Here is a 23,708-nt window from a genome sequence, read left to right on the forward strand (position 1 = left end):
CATATCGGGATTTTCTTCGGAGGGACAACGTTGAAAATATTAAGGATAACGACACATTAATGCGAAGAAATTGGAGATCAACAAAATGTGGAAAGTAAAACAATTGAAGAAAATACCCTAAATGAGAATTCTACTAAATAACATATTTTCTATAACCCAGAGAAATTTAATTGAGGTTCTACAATACTAAATTTTCAAACATTATATGCGAAGACATACAAATTCATGTGATGCATATTTGTAGAAACTATTTATATAGGTAGTGTCGACAACAACTTACTTTAATTGTTTTCAAGTTTTTAGTCGACAAGAAATTTGGAAATTGTATGTATAAGTTAAGAAACACTTAAAATAAACTCTTACAAACATATACATTGATTTAATGCCAATGTTTTTAGTCTTTGTTAACTTGACTAAAAACATTATAAACCAATACGATTTTTTTGTTTCTTATCAATATTTTCCCAACTTTCGATTCATCGTACTTCTTCCAAAAGTCAAAATTTAAAGTTCTTTCACACGTAACTTTGCCAATGCTTTGATCATTATTATACAATTTTATACATACAATATATATATATATATATATATATATATATATATGTATGTATGTATGTATGTATATATTATTGTAAAGAGAAAAGTAGGATGGGCACCAAGAAAGCAAAAGGTACTTCCATTGGGATTGAAAAATTCTCCAGCTAAACCAAGGAATATTAATAATTTTTTTTCTTTCAAGAAGGGTTGATATAAAATTTGATAATGGCTGTAAAACAGGATTAAAAGCAAGGTTCCATGTTGAAAAAAGTACTTCAGCGGAGCTCTTTTAATCCCAAAGCTTCCGTATAAATTAAATTCAAGAAACAAACAAACAATGTCTCGTAACATTTTGCTTACAAGAAAATAATAAAGGAAACAGTTGAGATAACAAAGTCAACGCGGGGGGAGCCCAAAGCTTTGGTCTTTCGGCAGCCATTCTTGCCTCCACACCAGCTAATCTATGACCCATTTTCCTCACATATCCACTATTCCTACCATTTATTGTTTTTATTGAATTTTCAGTCCCCGTGTAGTTTTTTGTATATAGATTCGTGTTGATAAGCTCAGAAAATTTTCTTGGAGGATCAGGTTTAAAGTAATTCTGTAATTCATTTAAAATAGTTTGCACATACTTCGATCCTTTTGACTTCTTGGCTTGGAGAGAAGTGGATCGGTATGTTAAATCTTTTTCTGGAATGCCCTTGTACAGATTTTGTCTTTGATTTATCTAAATCTTGAATTTGTTGTTGTTTTTGGTCTGTGATTGTTGATGATCTGGATTTCTTCTTTCATGTTTGCAGGGTGTGGATTTTTGCTCCTGTAACTAGATGGTACATGTTTGATTGGGAGGGAGGGGTGAGGTGTTCACTGATTCATGGATAATTTTTGCTGTTTCACCTCAAAGGTTAGGTCTCTTTATCTTTTGTCCATGTTTTAAGCTTTTTAAACTATTGATGATCTTGGAATTGATGTCTACTTGCATATTTGTCGATTTTAACAATTTGAAGTTAAGGTGGATCAGATAATTAATTTAGGGAGGTAACTTTATGTCTGGGAATCTTAATGTTCAAGGATTGACTGTCCTTGCTGGTGTACGCATGATCTGAGTCTTGATGGATTATGTGCTTACACTTGCCTCATAGTTATTAGAGACTTAAAGGCACATAGATATCGTGTAGCATAGAGCAACGTGTAAGGCGAGACACTAGATTTATCGAAGCTAAGCTATACAAGGAACAAAATAACAGAATTTAAATATTTTAAGAAAATTTCATCTCATGTATCATTCGGCATGCAATTTGCGAGTTGTTGAATGAATAATTAAATAATTAATCACTAGCCTATAAGCCAAGTTGAGTTACTATTCCCTTCCCGTTTAGATTGAGTTTTCCTTCCCTACCTTTTTAAGGCGTGCCTGTGTACACTTTGAGCCTTTAAAGCAGCCAAGGCTCATACTTTACATCCAAAGCATTTGCTTTATTCCAGGCTTGAGCTTTGGCTTGTATCTAATCACAACGACTGAGCCTTACTGCAGCTTTAGGTTACGTGCACGCCTGCATGCGTTGTTATCACGGCGTTTAATAAATATGGGGTGCCTTTGTCATGTTGACATGATTAAGGATTCAACGGATTTGCTTTTGAGTTCATGTATATCATAAAGCTACGAAATTATGGACTCGTAATCATATAGGCCACAAATTGGATAAAACATCTGTTGATTTCATTTTGAGATTTGATGCTTCATTCAAGTTTACTCACAATCCAACATTTGTGATTTCATTAAATGTTAATTTGCGAGGGAACCTTCAAGTATCACTAATCACACCAGTAGTTTTCTCTGAATTTTGACTTTAATATATAGTAAATTTGCACCTCATTTTCTTCCCTTTATATTGATCACAAAAGTTTAGTCTGGACGCGGATGTGGTTACAGAAAATTTATGTGGTACCAGAGGAAGTTTGGAACTTGAGGTAGGCAGTGACAAGAGTTTAACTAACTTAAAAATCTCTCCACTTATTTTCTAGGTATTGTATTGTTTGGGATCGTTTTTAGACTTTAGTTAAAAATTCTTCTTTTCTTCTGCAGAGTTCTTCATTTGGCTCTGGCAAGGGAAGAAGCAATCTTGGGCCTGTCAAGTATGGAGTCAGTTTAGTAAAAGGGAAGGCAAATCATCCTATGGAGGATTTCCATGTGGCTAAATTTGTGCAGTTTCAACGCCGTGAGCTAGGGCTATTCTCTATTTATGATGGCCATCTTGGAGATAGCGTGCCAGCATACTTACAGAAGCATTTGTTTTCAAACATCTTGAAGGAGGTTAGCTGCTTTGTCAAAGAAGTCGAATCTTTGGCTTTTACATCCATAATTATATGTATTAGTTGTCCTTGATTTTAAAAAAGATGACAGAACTTGCATTTGGTCTCTTACTGTTGAATATACACCAATATCTTAAATCGTTGGTTTTTGTTGCTACTAACTTATTCAGTTTGTATAAAATCCATCTAAGGGTTTTATGTCCGCGTGTTGCATGATTCCAGGAGGAGTTTTGGGCAGATACTGGCAGGTCTATAGCAAAAGCATACGAGAGAACGGATCAGGCGATTCTCTCACACAATCCCGAGCTGGGTAGAGGTGGGTCCACTGCGGTAAATGCAATTCTTATCGACTGCAGACGGCTTTGGGTGGCCAATGTTGGAGATTCACGAGCAGTGCTTTCCAGGAGGGGACAAGCTATACAGCTGACTATTGATCACGAGCCGAACGCGGAGAGGGACGACATCGAGAACAGAGGCGGATTTGTCTCCAACATGCCTGGTACTACTGGCTACCTATGACTTGAAAAACAACAGTTTTAAGTGTACCAACTCTTTTTTTGTGGATTATCTATTGGCCATCGTGCTTGCAGAGTGGATGGGAGGATTTTGGAAACTGAATCTTGCTTTGAACAAATTTTTTTTGTGCTAATTTTACCAAAAAATTTATTTCCCGACCTAAATGTTTTATTTCTATATAGCTGAAGAAATCGTACATGTACAAATTTTGAGTACATGTAGAAAACTATGCTCTGCCTTCCCTGAAATCTGAATTTCTTGTGAAGAAAATATATATTGCATTTCAGTGCAACATCCTCCTTTCAGAATTTACAGGTTTTCTTTGAGTGTGTTCTTCATTTCTTTAAGCTCCATATCGATAGCATAACTAAGTTGATAGACATATACTAACAGGAGATGTTGCAAGAGTAAACGGGCAGTTAGCCGTTTCTCGTGCATTTGGAGATAAGAACTTAAAGTCGCACCTACGATCTGACCCTGACGTCACAAATACTGATGTTGATAACGAAACTGAGCTCCTCATTCTTGCCAGCGATGGCTTATGGAAGGTCTCCGCCCCCACCCTTGAGTCTACTATTCTCTTCACAAATTTTGTTTATTGAGTCTCAGAACATATCCACTCCATTTCCAGGTGATGTCAAATCAAGAAGCCGTAGATATTGCAAAGAAGATAAAAGATCCACAGAAGGCGGCCAAACAATTGGCTGTGGAAGCTCTAAATCGAGACAGTAAAGATGATATCTCCTGCATCGTTGTCCGGTTCTAGACGTTGAAACAGAAGCTTTTTGTATGTTGTTGGTGTTGCGAATGGAAAATGATAGACTACATATGTTTGCGATGTCACATAAACCATCGAACTTAAAAATGATCGATGGGATTGTATCTATGTGGCGATTGGACAGAAAGATTGATATCAGCTTCTGTAATGTTAAGTAATTATAGGTGTTGTCATGCTGTTTTATTTTTCATGTTTTATTTCTTATGTGTAGATTTCAACATCATTTGTCTTTAATTTGCATGAAGAATTTGAAAGTTGAGTGTATTTTCAATTATTAATTTCAAGCACATTTTTTTTGTAAATCTTATTTTGATTTATTTAGGTTTCTTCTACCATATATAGATTGGCCGTAGATGGACGAACAAACCGCTTCTTCCAACGCACGCCCCATTCGTTCCGCTCGCAACAACCCAATTAGTTCTCTGGGTGAAAAAACATTAGACAGTCCGTCTTCTGAAATCAACACCTTTGATGTTATTTGACGTACAATAATTTCTATATGCCTATTATGAATCTGCACCCCCTGGGAGCGATAAACCTTTTGTATCTTATTAATCAAAGAGATACGACTTTGCACTATAGTTAGCTTAGCACCAATCAAGAATGCCCACGGCATTCCAAAAATTGTTGTTATACGTTCGTTCCAACTCTCAACTCGCTTTTCTAGATTCATCGATATTGAATCAATCGAACGCACTTCTAACACCCGTTCTACTTTTGGGCTTAGATAGCGAGGGATCCATAAGAAGTTGACTGAACCCCACCTTATAGAGCATTTTCGGGGCGTAGCTCGACTCAAGTAGAACTCTAAACTCACTCTAAACACCCCCACTACTATTTTTCATCTAAACACACCTCATAGGAAGGCTAGGAAGTGACGACCTCAACTCAGAAAAGTCCGGTCCGACGTAGCTTTGGTTTGGGATTATCTTAGTAGGTAGCTCCGTTCGGGCCGCACATTAGCAATAGTGAGCCTCTTGGAGTTGGAAGCCTTAGGCGAGGGTAGGCAAAGCAAGAAGAATCATCTGAAAGAGTGAACACCCCGAAATCTCCGAAGGAAGGTGGATCAACCCGAAGTAGTGCAGATTTATTTTCATGATTTTTAAAAAGTTGGTATGCATATATTTCAGTATAAGAAATGAACGCTAAATGTTACGGGGGTTTATTCCTTGATTTAAGGATAGACCAATATCTAGGTGATTGCTTTATTATATGATATTATTTCCATCCAAAAAATAGCCGTGGATCATGGGATTTTTTAGGGAACTTGGGATTTTTTGGCTTTGTCTTTTTGTATAAATATTTCATTGAATCAATGAAAATGAGGGACAGCACCGTAATTTGTCATGGTATCAGAGCCAGGTTTAGGTTGCTTCAGAAAATAATTTCTCTTGTTACCTCTACCACCGGCAAAGATTGATCCCAGTTCGCCATTCTACTTAGGGCCACAAGATCGCCCTGGCGACTTTATTACTCCCATTCGTTTGAAGCTTGACAATTTTGATGATTGGTCTCATGCTATTCACGTCGCTCTTTCCTCTCGACGCAAATTCGGTTTTCTTAATGGAACAATCACAGACATCGTCCCTCCATGTACGAAAGATGATTGGGTCACAATCCAATGCATGCTCGTCTCATGGCTCACGAATACGATTGATCTGAAGGTACGTTCTATGCTCTCGAATTATGATGATGCTAAACGCTTATGGGATGACTTGCACGAATGATTCTCGATTGTGAACAGTCCGCATATTCACCAACTTAACGGGGATGTTAATCGCTGTGAGCAAACAAAACTTATGCATGTTGCTGTTTATTTCAGTAAATTGAATGTTTTATGGGATGAACTCGATAAACATGAGCCTTTGATTTCTTGCAAGTGTGGTAAATGTACTTGTCAGGTTGGTAAACAACATGAAAAACGACGTGCCGATGATAGGCTGCACCAATTTCTTCTTGGCATGTGTTCCGATTATTATGCCCAATTGAGGACGACTCTTTTGTCACAAGATCCTCTCCCTACATTGAATCAGGCATTCCAACAAATCGCTCAAGATGAGCGGGTTCGAGGGATCACACGCTGCATTGAAGAGAAACCAGATGCCGTAGGTTTTACTGTGAGTATGGATACTAGAACCAAACATCGTCTTGAGAGAACGGAGAAGGCGATCTTGATTTGTTCTTACTGTCACAAATCAGGTCATGATATTGCTATATGATTCGACGTCCATGGTACTCCAGATTGGTACTTGGAAAAATATGGATCTAATCTTGAGGGAAAAGGCAACTTGAAGGGCAAACCAACCACTTCGTCAACAAAAATTTCAGCAGGTCGTGGTCATAACGGAGTACGTGCTAATGCTGCCACACCCGATGTTAATCATAGTACACCTCCTGAAAAGTTGATATCTGCTCCTATTGTGCAAACCCTTCCGAGCTTCACTGCCGAACAATGGGCTGCATTATCAGCCACGTTTGGTTCTTCTTCTACTTCTTCTAACAGGCTGCATGGTAAATTGGGAATGAATGATTGGATAATTGATACCAGGTGCTCTCATCATGTTACCAGTGATGAATCTTGTTTATTGAATATTAAAGCGGTTTCTCCATGTCCCGTGGGTCTTCCGGATGGTCAAATGGTGCAAATCTTGTTTATTGAATATTAAAGCGGTTACTCCAAGGTGTTCTTTTTGTTCCTAAACTACGCTGCAATTTAATTTCAGTATCACAATTGAACATTTTTTTGTCCAATTTAATTATAAGTTGTGTGCTATACAGGACCAACGTTCGAGGGAGGTGATTCGCACGGGCGAGCGACGGGATGGACTTTACTACCTCCGTCATGGATTAAAGGTGGAAACGGTTTCAGCTGCTAGTTCGAAGTCTTTGGAGCTCTGGCATCGTCATTTGGGTCATCCATCCGAGAAAGTAGTGAAGTTACTTCCTTTTTTCCATGATTCTAGGGGACATTTGGATACCGAATGTGAAGTATGTCATCGTGCTAAACATCCTAGAAATAGTTTTCCTTTAAGTTAAAAATAAGTCCACTCAGATTTTTGAGTTAATACATTGTCATTTATGGGGTTCATACGATGAACTCTCTTCTTGTGGCGCTCGCTCTTCTGCCGAGGCCGAATATCGTTCTATGGCATCTTGTGAACTAAAATGGTTGAAGGGTTTACTTTTGAGTTTGGGTGTTCATCATCCAACGACGATTCCTCTTTTTTGAGATAGTCAGTCTGCATTGCATGTCGCGCAGAATCCGGTATTTCATGAACGCACGAAACACATCGAAGTGGATTGTCATTTCGTGCGAGATGCAATCCAAGATGGTCTTATTGCTCCGTCATATGTACCAACTATGGTTCAACTGGCGGACATTTTTACCAAGGCTTTGGGAAAGAAGCATTTTGATTCTCTTCTTGACAAGTTGGGCATTTTAGACTTAAATGCTCCAACTTGAGGGGGGGTGTTACGGGTGTTTATTCCTTGATTTAAGGATAGACCATATCTAGGTGATTGCTTTATTATATGATATTATTTCCTTCCAAAGCATAGCCGTGGATCATTGGATTATTTAGGGAACTTGGATTTTTTTGGCTTTGTCTTTTTTGTATAAATATTTCGTTGAATCAATGAAAAGGAAAGACAACACTTTAATTTGTCACTAAACCGATGCTTAGCTTCACTGTTTGCACCCGAGAAATCTAGTGCAGTAGTTTGAGTTCGAGCTCCCAAGAATGAATGTAACTTGTATATATATAATATAATATTGGATAAATTTGTATATACTGGCGAGAGATTGTTCAGACTTCGAAAAACTTCAATTTTAATCGTAAAATATTTGCTTGTTTGTAATATTTAGGTGAGACTTCATAAAACGGGCATTCATTTTTCATCAAATATTATATTAAAGGGGAAATAGAGTAAAAAATAATTTGAAATGAAGTTCAAATTTTAATCATTGAAAAAGCAAAAACTTGTGTGAGACGGTCTCACTTGTTGTATTTTGTGAGACAAGTCTCTTATTTGAGTCATCCATGAAAAATATTATTTTTTATGCTAAGCGTATTAATTTTTATTGTGAATATCGGTACGGTTGACCAGTCTCACAGATAAAGATTCGTGAAACCGTCTCAGAAAAGATTTACTCTTATGAAAATGCATTTTTCTCCTAATATTTTTTTAGTAAATTTATTTACAAAACCTTAGTAATATTTTCTTTCTCACAATATCTCCAATAAAATCGTAAATTAGCTTCCCTCTTTCATATCTTCCCTCTCGAAAATTTTTCACAGAAGAGTTTCTTTCCTCTGAATTTGTTGGTGAAGATCTTTCACAGAAGACTTTCTTTCCTCTGAATTTTTTGGTTTGGCTTCACGAATTTCAATTCACTCTTTCACGTAAAATAAGTTTCCTTCCTCTTAATCTCTCTGGTTGTTCTTGATTTTGATTTACTCATTTCTAAGTACGATTATTTTACCGTTTATTCTTGCTACCAATCTTCTCAATTTGAAGCTGAAACGTTATTTCCAAATCTTTTACAAAATGTAAGTTCGCAAATATTTTCCTCTCAACCTGATTTGGTTGTTATTCGTTTCAATTTATGCATTTGAATAATGAAATTTGAATGTTGAATTTGATTGAGGTATAATATTTTTTTGTTCAATTTCGGCTTCTCATTAAATCATATTGTGTTCTTGTTGAAACTAATTCAATACGCTTTTTAATGTTTATTGGAAAACTGAAGCTAGTCAGTCTCTTGATGATTTGAATAGATTTTGTTTACTGAGGATGGTAATGAATTTTGTTGGAAGTTTTATCGAATTGAGGCATAAATGATAATATGAAAATACCACTTGAGTTTGTTTTGCGATTGAGTTTAACGGTGATGCCTTCTCATCACTTGACTATTGAATTGTAATCAGATTAAGTGATCGTTAGTATTTCTTAAAAAGTTCTGATGTTTATTGGAAAACTGAAACTGAAATTTGAATGTTGAGACACATTCTATGATTCATTGGCCATTTTCCGGTAAGATACATCATAATTTGTAGGAGCATTTTGGCTTTCGAAAAGCATATTGAATCACCTCTTTCAAAAAGCAATGACATCAACTCCGAGAAGAAGATTTGGCTACAATAATTTTGTGAAAATGTGAGGGCCCGTGCTCTTAATTAATATTTAATTACGAAACAACAAGGATTAAATGGTGTAAACAACGAAAACAAGTTTAAAACGTTCATTTAGGCATACAGAAATTTCGGCATGACCTCCTCGTAAGTAGGACATCCCAAAAATTTCAAAACACAGCAACATCAATATACGTTCGAAAATAATATCAAGTTCACAATCAACTAAACAAATATCCTACAGCTATACTGGCCAGGACTAGACACAACATGCCACAAATAAAATCCAAAACAACATAAAAACAACACCATAGTCAAGTGATGAGAAGGTGGCTGGACATAGGCGAGGATGAGAGGGTGGCAAGACGAGGCGAGGGCGAGTACAAAAAGGTGGGTGCCGAGAGGAGGATGCATGCTACGATGATGTAACGTAAATTGCGATTTGATATGTTTCCAAACTTGTGGAGACTAATGAGCATCAAAGAAAAAATGTACAACTCACGCCTTGTAAACCGAGGACAATACAATTAATCGAACTTCGAACCTATGATTCAGTTCGACTTGGGGAGGGGGGGATTGGGTGTCTAATTTATTCATTCACCATATCATTTTTCAGCAGCACCCTTAGCTGCTCTCCACTTAGTATCCTCATTCTCTGACTTGAGTGTCAGATGGGCTATGCGAGACACCCTCCTGGCCCCCTTCTAATGGTCTTATTTGTGATTTCAGGCTCATGGTAATTTCAAAAGATGCGTCTGAACTAATGAAACTTGCTGGAATCGGATCCTAAATTTTTCGTGAATATCACAGAAAAAATCAAAGAATTACCATGGTCGATTTAGAGGTTATCCTGATTTATGTCCAATTCATTAATTCTCATGTACTTGTCTTTTTTCCTTTGTGATGATAATCTTTCTACTGGAGTGCTTGCAGAAAGCAGCTGCAATGCTATGTCCTTTGGCTAGAGAACGATTTTCCGTTCAGACCATTGTCAAGTGGGAAGAAGTTGGAGGGCTTCTATCGCTCAAAAAGACCTCAAAAAATATATAGTTTACCCAATAAAGGCCCTTAAAGATAATCAGGTGATGAATTTCATTTCAACAAGTAAACTTTGCAGTCGAAGTTCAGTAGGCCTAAAATTTTCACACTTGTCATATGAGTTTGAGTAGTTTCATTTTTAAGATAGATATGTTATTTGGAGGAATTCTGGATTGATCTACGGACTGAAATTTTTCAGTATGGCCCTCCAGGCTCTGGCAAGACGCTGATTGCGAAGGCTGTTGCAAACAAAGCTGGAGAAAATTTCATTCTATTTAAGGTAATCATCTCCCGTAGCAAATTATGAACCTAGCACATAATTTGTTGGTTGTTGGAGTGATCTTTTACTTTCATTTTGTATATGTTAGGGCCTTGGAATGCTATATGAAGTTGACAAGGATCTCAAATCAGCGTTGAGGAAAATGTTCGATGAGGCAAGAGCATGCACTCCATGCATACTCTTCTTTGATCACGTACGTTTTGCCCCTCGTTTTCTTCTTAACGATGTTTCAAGTGTAGATTTTATGTATATTGTGCATTTTCTTTGTATGTTCCACATTAGTTGTGCCCAAATTTTGGGAAAATCTATGCATGAGTTAAATAGTTGGTTTGATGTTTCTAGGTGGATGTATTCTGCATGAAGTCTGGTGAAAAAGGTGGATATGTCATGGAGCAACTTTTCAGCCAGGTTATTGGACGCCGCTTTTGCAAACTGGTCTTTTTTCAATGGGTGTAATCTCTATCCATATGTCTAAGGTTTATTATGTGCTTAAAATAAAGTCTTTCTCTTATTTCAGCTACTATTGGAGCTTGAAAAGTTAGAAGAGGCACGGGATGTTTATGTCATCGGTGCCACAGATATGTAGATATTATTGCTCCAACAAGCCTTGGGGCATTTTTGTAGACGAGTAGCTAAAATATATTTTTGTGTTAGGTCCATTGGATAACTTTATTTTTCTTTCAATGTGTTGCAGACCTGATCTTATGGATCCAGCTCTTCTTACACGTAAAGGATTTCATAAAATTTTGCACGTTCCTCTCCCTTCTTCAGAGGAACGAGGATTGATCCTCACAGCAATTGGTCCTATCAAGCCATCTGTTTGGGAAAATGTGCATACATGCTACACATATGTGATTTCCTTGTAAATAATATGCCTTATTTTTATTAATTTTATTTTGTTTTATAAATTTTGTGGTGCAACAATTAGAGTTTTCGAAAGGAAAGGCAGTTGCATGATTGAAAAATTAGGCTGAAGCTATGACATTATCAAATCGTCTAATTCAACGGGGAAATTAAATCTTTAATGTTGTCTCTCTCTCTCTCTCTCTCTCTCTCTCGGGTGCTCGGAATCCGATCTCCACCGTTCATAATATGCTTCAATATGTTTCAAATAACATATCCAAAATTCGGCAAATCCAAATGTTGTTTTTTTTAAATGCTTTTGCTTCGCGTCATTTAACTTACTTGTGAATGTAACGTCCAAGTTTGAGCACGATCCAATTGTGCAATAAGGAGCAACGAATTTTACAAGGCGGTTGATTTTTCGTTAAATGTGCTGCCGTGTTTTCGAGGTGTAGGTTGCATGATTCTTCTATGATTTTCGAGTTCTTTACGTTTTCTTCTAGTCTAAGGTATGTGGGCTTGTTTTAAAGTTAAAATTTTGTATATGCATATTTATTTCGTTTTTCAAGAGTGCATATTCTTCTTCTACACCATTCTTGTGTTGGTTGTCATATGATTTTGGGCACTGTGTGGATTCAACTTGATATGGGAGAGAATCTCAACTATGACATGACCTTACGCGGTGTGGATGTAACCGCTATATGGCACCGTTCCCTTATAGGAGTAAAAATTAGGATTGATATCAGTAAACCATTAAAAGTATAGGAATCTCAGTGTCTGGTCGACGTTATGCATGTGGTTTAAGTCATGTTATGAAAGGTGTGTGTTTAAATTTTTATTCATTTTGTTATGTTGTGCTCGAGCGGCCCCTACTTGCTGAGTGATGATCATATCACTCACCCCTTACTCTACTCTCCCAGATAAATCAGAAGAAGAGATATAGAGAAAAATCGTACACCATTTTTTTGGATTGATATTGGACGCATGAAGAATTTAAATTAAGAATATGTTCTTGTGAGTTTATAATTCAAGTTATAAAAGCTTCTGAAGATTTTTATCGTTTTCAGAGTTACTATTGTAGAAAAGATTCCATTTTTATGGTATTTATGATATAAACGGATTTTGGTTTATACTGTACTACGAGGCTTGTTGTTTAGCAATTATGTGATTATTGAATAACGCTGGTCTCGACTAACCCCGATCTCGGGACGTGACGATCGGTGCCACATATAGGTAGATATTATTGCTCCAACAAGCCTTGGGGCATTTTTGTAGACGAGTAGCAAAAATATATTTTTGTGTTAGGATCCATTGGCTAACTTTATTTTTCTCTCGATATGATACCCTATGGACATTAGGCCCAAACCACATTTGGGATCGGACCCATGGCCCATTTCCAACCAAGGTGGAAGGCCCAACACGGGCCCAAGTATTTTTCTATAAATACCATGTTCGGGTGTCTAACTCAGATATTCACTATATTATTTTTCAACAGCACCCCTTAGCTGCTCCCCCTTATATCCTCAGTCTCTGACTTGAGCGTTGGAGGGGCTACGCCAGAACACCCTCTCGACCCCCTTCTAACGGTCTTCTTCGTGATTTCAGGCTCAGGGCAAATTCGAAACCTACGTCTGGACTAGTGACACTTGCTGGAATTGGACCCTAAATTTCCCGTGAGTATCACGATATGTTGCAGACCTGATCTTTTGGATCCAACTCTTCTTACACGTAAAGGATTTCATAAAATTTTGCATGTTCCTCTCCCTTCTCTAGAGGAACGAGGATTTATCCTCGCAGCAATTGGTCCTATCACGTCATCTGTTTGGGAAAAGGTGCATATGTGCTACACATATGTGATTACCTTGTAAATAATATGCCCTATTTTTATTAATTTTATTTTGTTTTATAAATTTTGTGGTGCATCAATTAGAGTTTTCGAAGGAGAGGCAGTTGCATGAGTGAAAAATTAGGCTGAAGCTATGACATTATCAAATCTTCTAAATCAACATGAAAAAAACTTATTCTCAAATCTTCCATTTAAATTCGTGTAAATGATACAGATCTTCTCGGGTTTTTTTAAAAATAATTTAATTTTTAAAATTAATTTCAAAAATAATTTTTTTTTAAAAAAGATTTGCAAAACTACCACAATTCGTGCTTCGTAAGCGCGGATGCAACACACGTGGAGCCACATCTGCGCGACGGAAGATTTAGCGACGGAATACTATAAACAAACCGTCGCTAAAATGGAATCCGCGACGGTTTTTGACAACCGTCGCTAAAATTGAATCGGCATGAAATCAGTGACAGTTTAAAGACCGTCGCTCATATAAGCGACGGTTTAAAAACCGTCGCTATTCCGAAATTTTGGAATTTTCATTTACGTCGTACATTGCACGCTACAGATAATTGTATTAACATCGTGCATATACACGCCGCAGATAATAGTATTAAAAGCGTGCACATGTACGACGCAGATAATCTTGAACTTTCAACTGCTTGCATCTTTGCAGCATGCAATGTGCACTGCAGAAAATGAATTTGCGCGCTGCGAAAAACCAAGTTTGTAGTAGTGAAGACAGAGAAAAAAACAGACAAAAAATCATCACGAAATTTTTTTTTTTCAGGAACCTCTACTATTCGACCTGGTTTTTTCGTGATGAATTTTTTTCTGTTACATAGGCGAGGATGAGAGCGTGGCGAGACGAGGCGAGGGCGAGTACAAAAAGGTGGGTGCCGAGAGGAGGATGCGTGCTACGATGATGTAACGTAAATTGTGATTTGATATGTTTCCAAACTTGTGGAGACTAATGAGCATAAAAAAAATGTACAACTCACGCCTTGTAAACCGAGGACAACACAATTAATCGAACTTCGAAACTATGATTCAGTTCGACTTGGGGGGGAAGGGGACTGGTGATACTCCATGGATGAGCTCATTAAGGTCAAGCCCAAACTCCATGTCCCATTCTCAACCAAGGTAGAAGGCCCATTACAGGCCCATGTATTCTTCTATAAATACGAGGATTGGGTGTCTAATTTATTCATTCACATATCATTTTTCAGCAGCACCCTTAGCTGTTCTCCACTTATATCCTCATTCTCTGACTTGAGTGTCAGATGGGCTATGCGAGACACCCTCCTGGCCCCCTTCTAATGGTCTTATTTGTGATTTCAGGCTCAGGGTAATTTCAAAAGATGTGTCTGGACTAATGAAACTTGCTGGAATCGGATCCTAAATTTTTCGTGAATATCACAGAAAAAATCAAAGAATTACCATGGCCGATTTAGAGGTTATCCTGATTTATGTCCAATTCATTAATTCTCATGTACTTGTCTTTTTTCCTTTGTGATGATAATCTTTCTACTGGAGTGCTTGCAGAAAGCAGCTGCAATGCTATGTCCTTTGGCTAGAGAACGATTTTCCGTTCAGACCATTGTCAAGTGGGAAGAAGTTGGAGGGGTTCTATCGCTCAAAAATACCCCGAAAAATATATAGTTTACCCAATAAAGGCCCTTAAAGATAATCAGGTGATGAATTTCATTTCAACAAGTAAACTTTGCAGTCGAAGTTCAGTAGGCCTAAAATTTTCACACTTGTCATATGAGTTTGAGTAGTTTGCATTTTTAAGATAGATATGTTATTTGGAGGAATTCTGGATTGATCTACGGACTGAAATTTTTCAGTATGGCCCTCCAGGCTGTGGCAAGACGCTGATTGCGAAGGCTGTTGCAAACAAAGCTGGAGAAAATTTCATTCTTTTTAAGGTAATCATCTCCCGTAGCAAATTATGAACCTAGCACATAATTTGTTGGTTGTTGGAGTGATCTTTTACTTTCATTTTGTATATGTTAGGGCCTTGGAATGCTATATGAAGTTGACAAGGATCTCAAATCAGCGTTGAGGAAAATGTTCGATGAGGCAAGAGCATGCACTCCATGCATACTCTTCTTTGATCACGTACGTTTTGCCCCTCGTTTTCTTCTTAACGATGTTTCAAGTGTAGATTTTATGTATATTGTGCATTTTCTTTGTATGTTCCACATTAGTTGTGCCCAAATTTTGGGAAAATCTATGCATGAGTTAAATAGTTGGTTTGATGTTTCTAGGTGGATGTATTCTGCATGAAGTCTGGTGAAAAAGGTGGATATGTCATGGAGCAACTTTTCAGCCAGGTTATTGGACGCCGCTTTTGCAAACTGGTCTTTTTTCAATGGGTGTAATCTCTATCCATATGTCTAAGGTTTATTATGTGCTTAAAATAAAGTCTTTCTCTTATTTCAGCTACTATTGGAGCTTGAAAAGTTAGAAGAGGCACGGGATGTTTATGTCATCGGTGCCACAGATATGTTGATATTATTGCTCCAACATGCCTTGGGGCATTTTTGTAGACGAGTAGCTAAAATATATTTTTGTGTTAGGTCCATTGGCTAACTTTATTTTTCTTTCAATGTGTTGCAGACCTGATCTTATGGATCCAGCTCTTCTTACACGTAAAGGATTTCATAAAATTTTGCACGTTCCTCTCCCTTCTTCAGAGGAACGAGGATTGATCCTCACAGCAATTGGTCCTATCAAGCCATCTGTTTGGGAAAATGTGCATACATGCTACACATATGTGATTTCCTTGTAAATAATATGCCTTATTTTTATTAATTTTATTTTGTTTTATAAATTTTGTGGTGCAAGCAATTAGAGTTCTCGAAAGGAAAGGCAGTTGCATGACTGAAAAATTAGGCTGAAGCTATGACATTATCAAATCGTCTAATTCAACGGGGAAATTAAATCTTTAATGTTGTCTCTCTCTCTCTCGGGTGCTCGGAATCCGATCTCCACCGTTCATAATATGCTTCAATATGTTTCAAATAACATATCCAAAATTCGGCAAATCCAAATGTTGTTTTTTTTAAATGCTTTCGCGTCATTTAACTTACTTGTGAATGTAACGTCCAAGTTTGAGCACGATCCAATTGTGCAATAAAGCGCAACGAATTTTACAAGGCGGTTGATTTTTCGGTAAATGTGCTGCCGTGTTTTCGAGGTGTAGGTTGCATGATTCTTCTATGATTTTCGAGTTCTTTACGTTTTCTTCTAGTCTAAGGTAAATGGGCTTGTTTTAAAGTTAAAATTTTGTATATGCATATTTATTTCGTTTTTCAAGAGTGCATATTCTTCTTCTACACCATTCTTGTGTTGGTTGTCATATGATTTTGGGCACTGTGTGGATTCAACTTGATATGGGAGAGAATCTCAACTATGACATGACCCTTACGCGGTGTGGATGTAACCGCTATATGGCACCGTTCCCTTATAGGAGTAAAAATTAGGATTGATATCAGTAAACCATTAAAAGTATAGGAATCTCAGTGTCTGGTCGACGTTATGCATGTGGTTTAAGTCATGTTATGAAAGGTGTGTGTTTAAATTTTTATTCATTTTGTTATGTTGTGCTCGAGCGGCCCCTACTTGCTGAGTGATGATCATATCACTCACCCCTTACTCTACTCTCCCAGATAAATCAGAAGAAGAGATAGAGAGAAAAATCGTACACCATTTTTTTGGATTGATATTGGACGCATGAAGAATTTAAATTAAGAATATGTTCTTGTGAGTTTATAATTCAAGTTATAAAAGCTTCCGAAGATTTTTATCGTTTTCAGAGTTACTATTGTAGAAAAGATTTCATTTTTATGGTATTTATGATATAAACGGATTTTGGTTTATACTGTACTACGAGGCTTGTTGTTTAGCAATTATGTGATTATTGAATAACGCTGGTCTCGACTAACCCCGATCTCGGGACGTGACGATCGGTGCCACATATAGGTAGATATTATTGCTCCAACAAGCCTTGGGGCATTTTTGTAGACGAGTAGCAAAAATATATTTTTGTGTTAGGTCCATTGGCTAACTTTATTTTTCTCTCGATATGATACCCTATGGACATTAGGCCCAAACCACATTTGGGACCGGACCCATGGCCCATTTCCAACCAAGGTGGAAGGCCCAACACGGGCCCAAGTATTTTTCTATAAATACCATGTCCGGGTGTCTAACTCAGATATTCACTATATTATTTTTCAACAGCACCCCTTAGCTGCTCCCCCTTATATCCTCAGTCTCTGACTTGAGCGTTGGAGGGGCTACGCCAGAACACCCTCTCGACCCCCTTCTAACGGTCTTCTTCGTGATTTCAGGCTCAGGGCAAATTCGAAACCTACGTCTGGACTAGTGACACTTGCTGGAATCGGACCCTAAATTTCCCGTGAGTATCACGATACTGTTGCAGACCTGATCTTTTGGATCCAACTCTTCTTACACGTAAAGGATTTCATAAAATTTTGCATGTTCCTCTCCCTTCTCCAGAGGAACGAGGATTTATCCTCGCAGCAATTGGTCCTATCACGCCATCTGTTTGGGAAAAAGGTGCATATGTGCTACATATATGTGATTACCTTGTAAATAATATGCCCTATTTTTATTAATTTTATTTTGTTTTATAAATTTTGTGGTGCATCAATTAGAGTTTTCGAAGGAGAGGCAGTTGCATGAGTGAAAAATTAGGCTGAAGCTATGACATTATCAAATCGTCTAAATCAACATGAAAAAAACTTATTCTCAAATCTTCCATTTAAATTCGTGTAAATGATACAGATCTTCTCGGGTTTTTTTAAAAATAATTTAATTTTTAAAATTAATTTCAAAAATAATTTTTTTTAAAAAAGATTTGCAAAACTACCACAATCCGTGCTTTGTAAGCGCGGATGCTACACACGTGGAGCCACATCTGCGCGACGGAAGATTTAGCGACGAAATATATAAACAAACCGTCGCTAAAATGGAATCCGCGACGGTTTTTGACAACCGTCGCTAAAATTGAATCAGCATGAAATCAGTGACAGTTTAAAGACCGTCGCTCAACCGTCGCTATTCCGAAATTTTGGAATTTTCATTTACGTCATACATTGCACGCTACAGATAATTGTATTAACAGCGTGCATATACACGCCGCAGATAATAGTATTAACAGCGTGCACATGTACGACGCAGATAATCTTGAACTTTCAACTGCTTGCATCTTTGCAGCATGCAATGTGCACTGCAGAAAATGAATTTGCGCGCTGCGAAAAACCATTTTTGTAGTAGTGAAGACAGAGAAAAAAACAGACAAAAAATCATCACGAAATTTTTTTTTTTCAGGAACCTCTACTATTCGACCTGGTTTTTTCGTGATGAATTTTTTTCTGTTACATAGGTGAGGATGAGAGGGTGGCGAGACGAGGCGAGGGCGAGTACAAAAAGGTGGGTGCCGAGAGGAGGATGCGTGCTACGATGATGTAACGTAAATTGTGATTTGATATGTTTCCAAACTTGTGGAGACTAATGAGCATAAAAAAAATGTACAACTCACGCCTTGTAAACCGAGGACAACACAATTAATCGAACTTCGAAACTATGATTCAGTTCGACTTGGGGGGGAAGGGGACTGGTGATACTCCATGGATGAGCTCATTAAGGTCAAGCCCAAACTCCATGTCCCATTCTCAACCAAGGTAGAAGGCCCATTACAGGCCCATGTATTCTTCTATAAATACGAGGATTGGGTGTCTAATTTATTCATTCACATATCATTTTTCAGCAGCACCCTTAGCTGTTCTCCACTTACATCCTCATTCTCTGACTTGAGTGTCAGAGAGGCTATGCGAGACACCCTCCTGGCCCCCTTCTAATGGTCTTATTTGTGATTTCAGGCTCAGGGTAATTTCAAAAGATGTGTCTGGACTAATGAAACTTGCTGGAATTGGATCTTAAATTTTTCGTGAATATCACAGAAAAAATCAAAGAATTACCATGGCCGATTTAGAGGTTATCCTGATTTATGTCCAATTCATTAATTCTCATGTACTTGTCTTTTTTCCTTTGTGATGATAATCTTTAAACTGGAGTGCTTGCAGAAAGCAGCTGCAATGCTATGTCCTTTGGCTAGAGAACGATTTTCCGTTCAGACCATTGTCAAGTGGGAAGAAGTTGGAGGGGTTCTATCGCTCAAAAATACCCCGAAAAAAATATAGTTTACCCAATAAAGGCCCTTAAAGATAATCAGGGGATGAATTTCATTTCAACGAGTAAACTTTGCAATCGAAGTTCAGTAGGCCTAAAATCTTCACACTTGTCATATGAGTTTGAGTAGTTTGATTTTTAAGATAGATATGTTATTTGGAGGAATTCTGGATTGAACTACGGACTGAAATTTTTCAGTATGGCCCTCCAGGCTGTGGCAAGACGCTGATTGCGAAGGCTGTTGCAAACAAAGCTGGAGAAAATTTCATTCTTTTTAAGGTAATCATCTCCCGTAGAAAATTATGAACCTAGCACATAATTTGTTGGTTGTTGGAGTGATCTTTTACTTTCATTTTGTATATGTTAGGGCCTTGGAATGCTATATGAAGTTGACAAGGATCTCAAATCAGCGTTGAGGAAAATGTTCGATGAGGCAAGAGCATGCACTCCATGCATACTCTTCTTTGATCACATACGTTTTGCCCCTCGTTTTCTTCTTAACGATGTTTCAAGTGTAGATTTTCTGTATATTGTGCATTTTCTTTGTATGTTCCACATTAGTTGTCCCAAATTTTGGGAAAATCTATGCATGGGTTAAATAGTTGGTTTGATGTTTCTAGGTGGATGTATTCTGCATGAAGTCTGGTGAAAAAGGTGGATATGTCATGGAGCAACTTTTCAGCCAGGTTATTGGACGCCGCTTTTGCAAACTAGTCTTTTTTCAATGAGTGTAATCTCTATCCATATGTCTAAGGTTTATTATGTGCTTAAAATAAAGTCTTTCTTTTATTTCAGCTACTATTGGAGCTTGAAAAGTTAGAAGAGGCACGGGATGTTTATGTCATCGGTGCCATAGATATGTTGATATTATTGCTCCAACAAGCCTTGGGGCATTTTTGTAGAAGAGTAGCTAAAATATATTTTTGTGTTAGGTCCATTGGCTAACTTTATTTTTCTTTCAATGTGTTGCAGACCTGATCTTATGGATCCAGCTCTTCTTACACGTAAAGGATTTCATAAAATTTTGCACGTTCCTCTCCCTTCTTCAGAGGAACGAGGATTGATCCTCACAGCAATTGGTCCTATCAAGCCATCTGTTTGGGAAAATGTGCATACATGCTACACATATGTGATTTCCTTGTAAATAATATGCCTTATTTTTATTAATTTTATTTTGTTTTATAAATTTTGTGGTGCAACAATTAGAGTTTTCGGAAGGAAAGGCAGTTGCATGATTGAAAAATTAGGCTGAAGCTATGACATTATCAAATCGTCTAATTCAACGGGGAAATTAAATCTTTAATGTTGTCTCTCTCTCTCTCTCTCGGGTGCTCGGAATCCAATCTCCACCGTTCATAATATGCTTCAATATGTTTCAAATAACATATCCAAAATTCGGCAAATCCAAATGTTGTTTTTTTTAAATGCTTTCGCGTCATTTAACTTACTTGTGAATGTAACGTCCAAGTTTGAGCACGATCCAATTGTGCAATAAAGCGCAACGAATTTTACAAGGCGGTTGATTTTTCGGTAAATGTGCTGCCGTGTTTTCGAGGTGTAGGTTGCATGATTCTTCTATGATTTTCGAGTTCTTTACGTCTTCTTCTAGTCTAAGGTAAGTGGGCTTGTTTTAAAGTTAAAATTTTGTATATGCATATTTATTTCGTTTTTCAAGAGTGCATATTCTTCTTCTACACCATTCTTGTGTTGGTTGTCATATAATTTTGGGCACTGTGTGGATTCAACTTGATATGGGAGAGAATCTCAACTATGACATGACCCTTACGCGGTGTGGATGTAACCGCTATATGGCACCGTTCCCTTATAGGAGTAAAAATTAGGATTGATATCAGTAAACCATTAAAAGTATAGGAATCTCAGTGTCTGGTCGACGTTATGCATGTGGTTTAAGTCATGTTATGAAAGGTGTGTGTTTAAATTTTTATTCATTTTGTTATGTTGTGCTCGAGCGGCCCCTACTTGCTGAGTGATGATCATATCACTCACCCCTTACTCTACTCTCCCAGATAAATCAGAAGAAGAGATAGAGAGAAAAATCGTACACCATTTTTTTGGACTGATATTGGACGCATGAAGAATTTAAATTAAGAATATGTTCTTGTGAGTTTATAATTCAAGTTATAAAAGCTTCCGAAGATTTTTATCGTTTTCAGAGTTACTATTGTTGAAAAGATTCCATTTTTATGGTATTTATGATATAAACTGATTTTGGTTTATACTGTACTACGAGGCTTGTTGTTTAGCAATTATGTGATTATTGAATAACGCTGGTCTCGACTAACCCCGATATCGGGACGTGACGATCGGTGCCACATATAGGTAGATATTATTACTCCAACAAGCCTTGGGGCATTTTTGTAGACGTGTAGCTAAAATATATTTTTGTGTTAGGTCCATTGACTAACTTTATTTTTCTCTCGATATGACATCCTATGGACATTAGGCCCAAACCACATTTGGGACCGGACCCATGGCCCATCTCCAACCAAGGTGGAAGGCCCAACACGGGCCCAAGTATTTTCCTATAAATACCATGTTCGGGTGTCTAACTCAGATATTCACTATATTATTTTTCAGCAGCACCCCTTAGCTGCTCCCCCTTCTATCTTCAGTCTCTGACTTGAGCGTTTGAGGGACTACGCCAGAACACCCTCTCGACCCCCTTCTAACGGTCTTCTTCGTGATTTTAGGCTCAGGGCAAATTCGAAACCTACGTCTGGACTAGTGACACTTGCTGGAATCCGACCCTAAATTTCTCGTGAAAATCAGGATATGTTGCAGACCTGATCTTTTGGACCCAACTCTTCTTACACGTAAAGGATTTCATAAAATTTTGCATGTTCCCCTCCCTTCTCCAGAGGAACGAGGATTTATCCTCGCAACAATTGGTCCTATCACGCCATCTGTTTGGGAAAAGGTGCATATATGCTGCACATATGTGATTACCTTGTAAATAATATGCCCTATTTTTATTAATTTTATTTTGTTTTATAAATTTTGTGGTGCATCAATTAGAGTTTTCGAAGGAAAGGCAGTTTCATGAGTGAAAAATTAGGCTGAATCTATGACATTATCAAATCGTCTAATCATCGTGAAAAAAACTTATGCTCAAATCTTCCATTTAAAGTCGTATAAATAATACAGATCTTCTCGGGTTTTTTTAAAAATAATTTAATTTTTAAAACTAATTTCAAAAATAATTTAAAAAAAAGATTTGCAAAACTACCACGATTCGCACTTAAGAAGCGCGGACGCTGCTCACGTGGAGCAGCGTCTGTGCTTCGTAAGCGCGGATGCTACACACGTAGAGCCACATCTGCGCGACGGAAGATTTAGCGACGGAATATATAAACAAACCGTCGCTAAAATGGAATCCGCGACGGTTTTTGACAACCGTCGCTAAAATTGAATCAGCATGAAAAACCGTCGTTATTCCGAAATTTTGGAATTTTCACTTGCGTCGTACATTGCACGCTACGGATAATTGTATTAACGGCGTGCATATACACGCCGCAGATAATAGTATTAACAGCGTGCACATGTACGACGCGGATAATCTTAAACTTTCAACTGCTTGCATCTTTGCAGCATGCAATGTGCACTACAGAAAATGAATTTACGCGTTGCGAAAAACCATTTTTGTAGTAGTGAAGATAGAGAAAAAACAGAGAAAAATTCATCACGAAAAAAGTTTTTTCAGGAACCTCTACTATTCGACCTGGTTTTTTCGTGATAAATTTTTTTCTGTTTTTTCTGTCTTTACTACTACAAAAATGGTTTTTTGCAGTGCGCAAATTCATTTTCTGCAGCGCACATTGCATGCTGCAAAGATGCAAGTCGTTGAAAGTTCAAGATTATCCGCGTCGTACATGTGCACGCTGTTAATACTATTATCTGCCGCGTGCAGATGTACGCCGTTAATACAATTATCTGTAGTGTGCAATGTACGACGTTAGTGAAAATTCCAAAATTTCGGAATAGCGACGGTTTATCGCTGATTCAAATTTAGCGACGGTTGTTAAAAACTGTCGCGGATTCCATTTTAGCGACGGTTGTTTTTATATTTTCCGTCGCTAAATATTCCGTGGCTCCACGTCTGCGCGTCCGCGCTTCAGCATCCATGCTTCGTAAACGCGGATTGTGATAGTTTTGCAAACCTTTTTAAAAAAAAATTATAGTTGAAAT

General features: G+C 37.6%; 3 protein-coding genes across 4 annotated transcripts; all 3 read left to right on the forward strand.

Moving 5' to 3' along the window:
• The first annotated feature begins 852 nt into the window (after positions 1-852).
• On the forward strand, positions 853-4,432 carry LOC140841945 (probable protein phosphatase 2C 10). Of its 2 annotated transcripts, none has more exons than XM_073209697.1 (6): positions 853-1,128; positions 1,341-1,444; positions 2,627-2,854; positions 3,076-3,352; positions 3,763-3,917; positions 4,001-4,432. In XM_073209697.1, the coding sequence occupies exons 2-6, from the start codon at positions 1,415-1,417 to the stop codon at positions 4,133-4,135; spliced, it is 825 nt and encodes a 274-aa protein (XP_073065798.1). In that variant the 5' UTR covers positions 853-1,128; positions 1,341-1,414; the 3' UTR covers positions 4,136-4,432. The 2 variants fall into 2 exon arrangements, with proteins under 2 accessions (XP_073065798.1, XP_073065797.1); XM_073209696.1 differs by having other exon boundaries at positions 854-1,213.
• Positions 4,433-10,134: 5,702 nt separating this feature from the next.
• Positions 10,135-15,235, forward strand: LOC140840939 (uncharacterized). Its single transcript, XM_073208081.1, has 10 exons — positions 10,135-10,361; positions 10,481-10,597; positions 10,686-10,790; positions 10,940-11,005; positions 11,115-11,179; positions 11,292-11,427; positions 13,954-14,002; positions 14,123-14,169; positions 14,823-14,903; positions 15,128-15,235. The coding sequence occupies exons 3-10, from the start codon at positions 10,695-10,697 to the stop codon at positions 15,233-15,235; spliced, it is 648 nt and encodes a 215-aa protein (XP_073064182.1). The 5' UTR covers positions 10,135-10,361; positions 10,481-10,597; positions 10,686-10,694.
• On the forward strand, positions 14,746-19,513 carry LOC140840940 (cell division control protein 48 homolog C-like). The gene is made up of 9 exons (XM_073208082.1): positions 14,746-14,971; positions 15,092-15,208; positions 15,297-15,401; positions 15,551-15,616; positions 15,726-15,790; positions 15,903-16,038; positions 18,697-18,743; positions 19,193-19,199; positions 19,397-19,513. Exons 3-9 carry the CDS (start codon positions 15,306-15,308, stop codon positions 19,511-19,513), a joined length of 534 nt encoding a protein of 177 aa, XP_073064183.1. The 5' UTR covers positions 14,746-14,971; positions 15,092-15,208; positions 15,297-15,305.
• The last annotated feature ends 4,195 nt before the right edge of the window (positions 19,514-23,708 follow it).

This window comes from Primulina eburnea, chromosome 9 (assembly GCF_022965805.1).
Source record: "Primulina eburnea isolate SZY01 chromosome 9, ASM2296580v1, whole genome shotgun sequence".
NCBI classification, from domain to species: domain Eukaryota; kingdom Viridiplantae; phylum Streptophyta; class Magnoliopsida; order Lamiales; family Gesneriaceae; genus Primulina; species Primulina eburnea.

What these genes read in the sequence shown, in the direction of transcription:
- LOC140841945 (XM_073209697.1), top strand. Translation starts at nt 1,415, where the DNA reads ATGGATAATTTTTGCTGTTTCACCTCAAAG. An exon ending in ATTTGTCTCCAACATGCCTG is followed by an intron (nt 3,353 to 3,762) that starts GTACTACTGGCT and finishes ATATACTAACAG; the next exon opens with GAGATGTTGCAAGAGTAAAC. An exon ending in CCAGCGATGGCTTATGGAAG is followed by an intron (nt 3,918 to 4,000) that starts GTCTCCGCCCCC and finishes CTCCATTTCCAG; the next exon opens with GTGATGTCAAATCAAGAAGC.
- LOC140840939 (XM_073208081.1), top strand. Translation starts at nt 10,695, where the DNA reads ATGCTATATGAAGTTGACAAGGATCTCAAATCAGCGTTGAGGAAAATG. An exon ending in GCGAGGGCGAGTACAAAAAG is followed by an intron (nt 14,170 to 14,822) that starts GTGGGTGCCGAG and finishes GAGTGCTTGCAG; the next exon opens with AAAGCAGCTGCAATGCTATG. An exon ending in AGTGGGAAGAAGTTGGAGGG is followed by an intron (nt 14,904 to 15,127) that starts GTTCTATCGCTC and finishes GAAATTTTTCAG; the next exon opens with TATGGCCCTCCAGGCTGTGG.
- LOC140840940 (XM_073208082.1), top strand. Translation starts at nt 15,306, where the DNA reads ATGCTATATGAAGTTGACAAGGATCTCAAATCAGCGTTGAGGAAAATG. An exon ending in GTCATCGGTGCCACAGATAT is followed by an intron (nt 15,791 to 15,902) that starts GTTGATATTATT and finishes AATGTGTTGCAG; the next exon opens with ACCTGATCTTATGGATCCAG. An exon ending in AGCCATCTGTTTGGGAAAAT is followed by an intron (nt 16,039 to 18,696) that starts GTGCATACATGC and finishes TCTGTTACATAG; the next exon opens with GTGAGGATGAGAGGGTGGCG.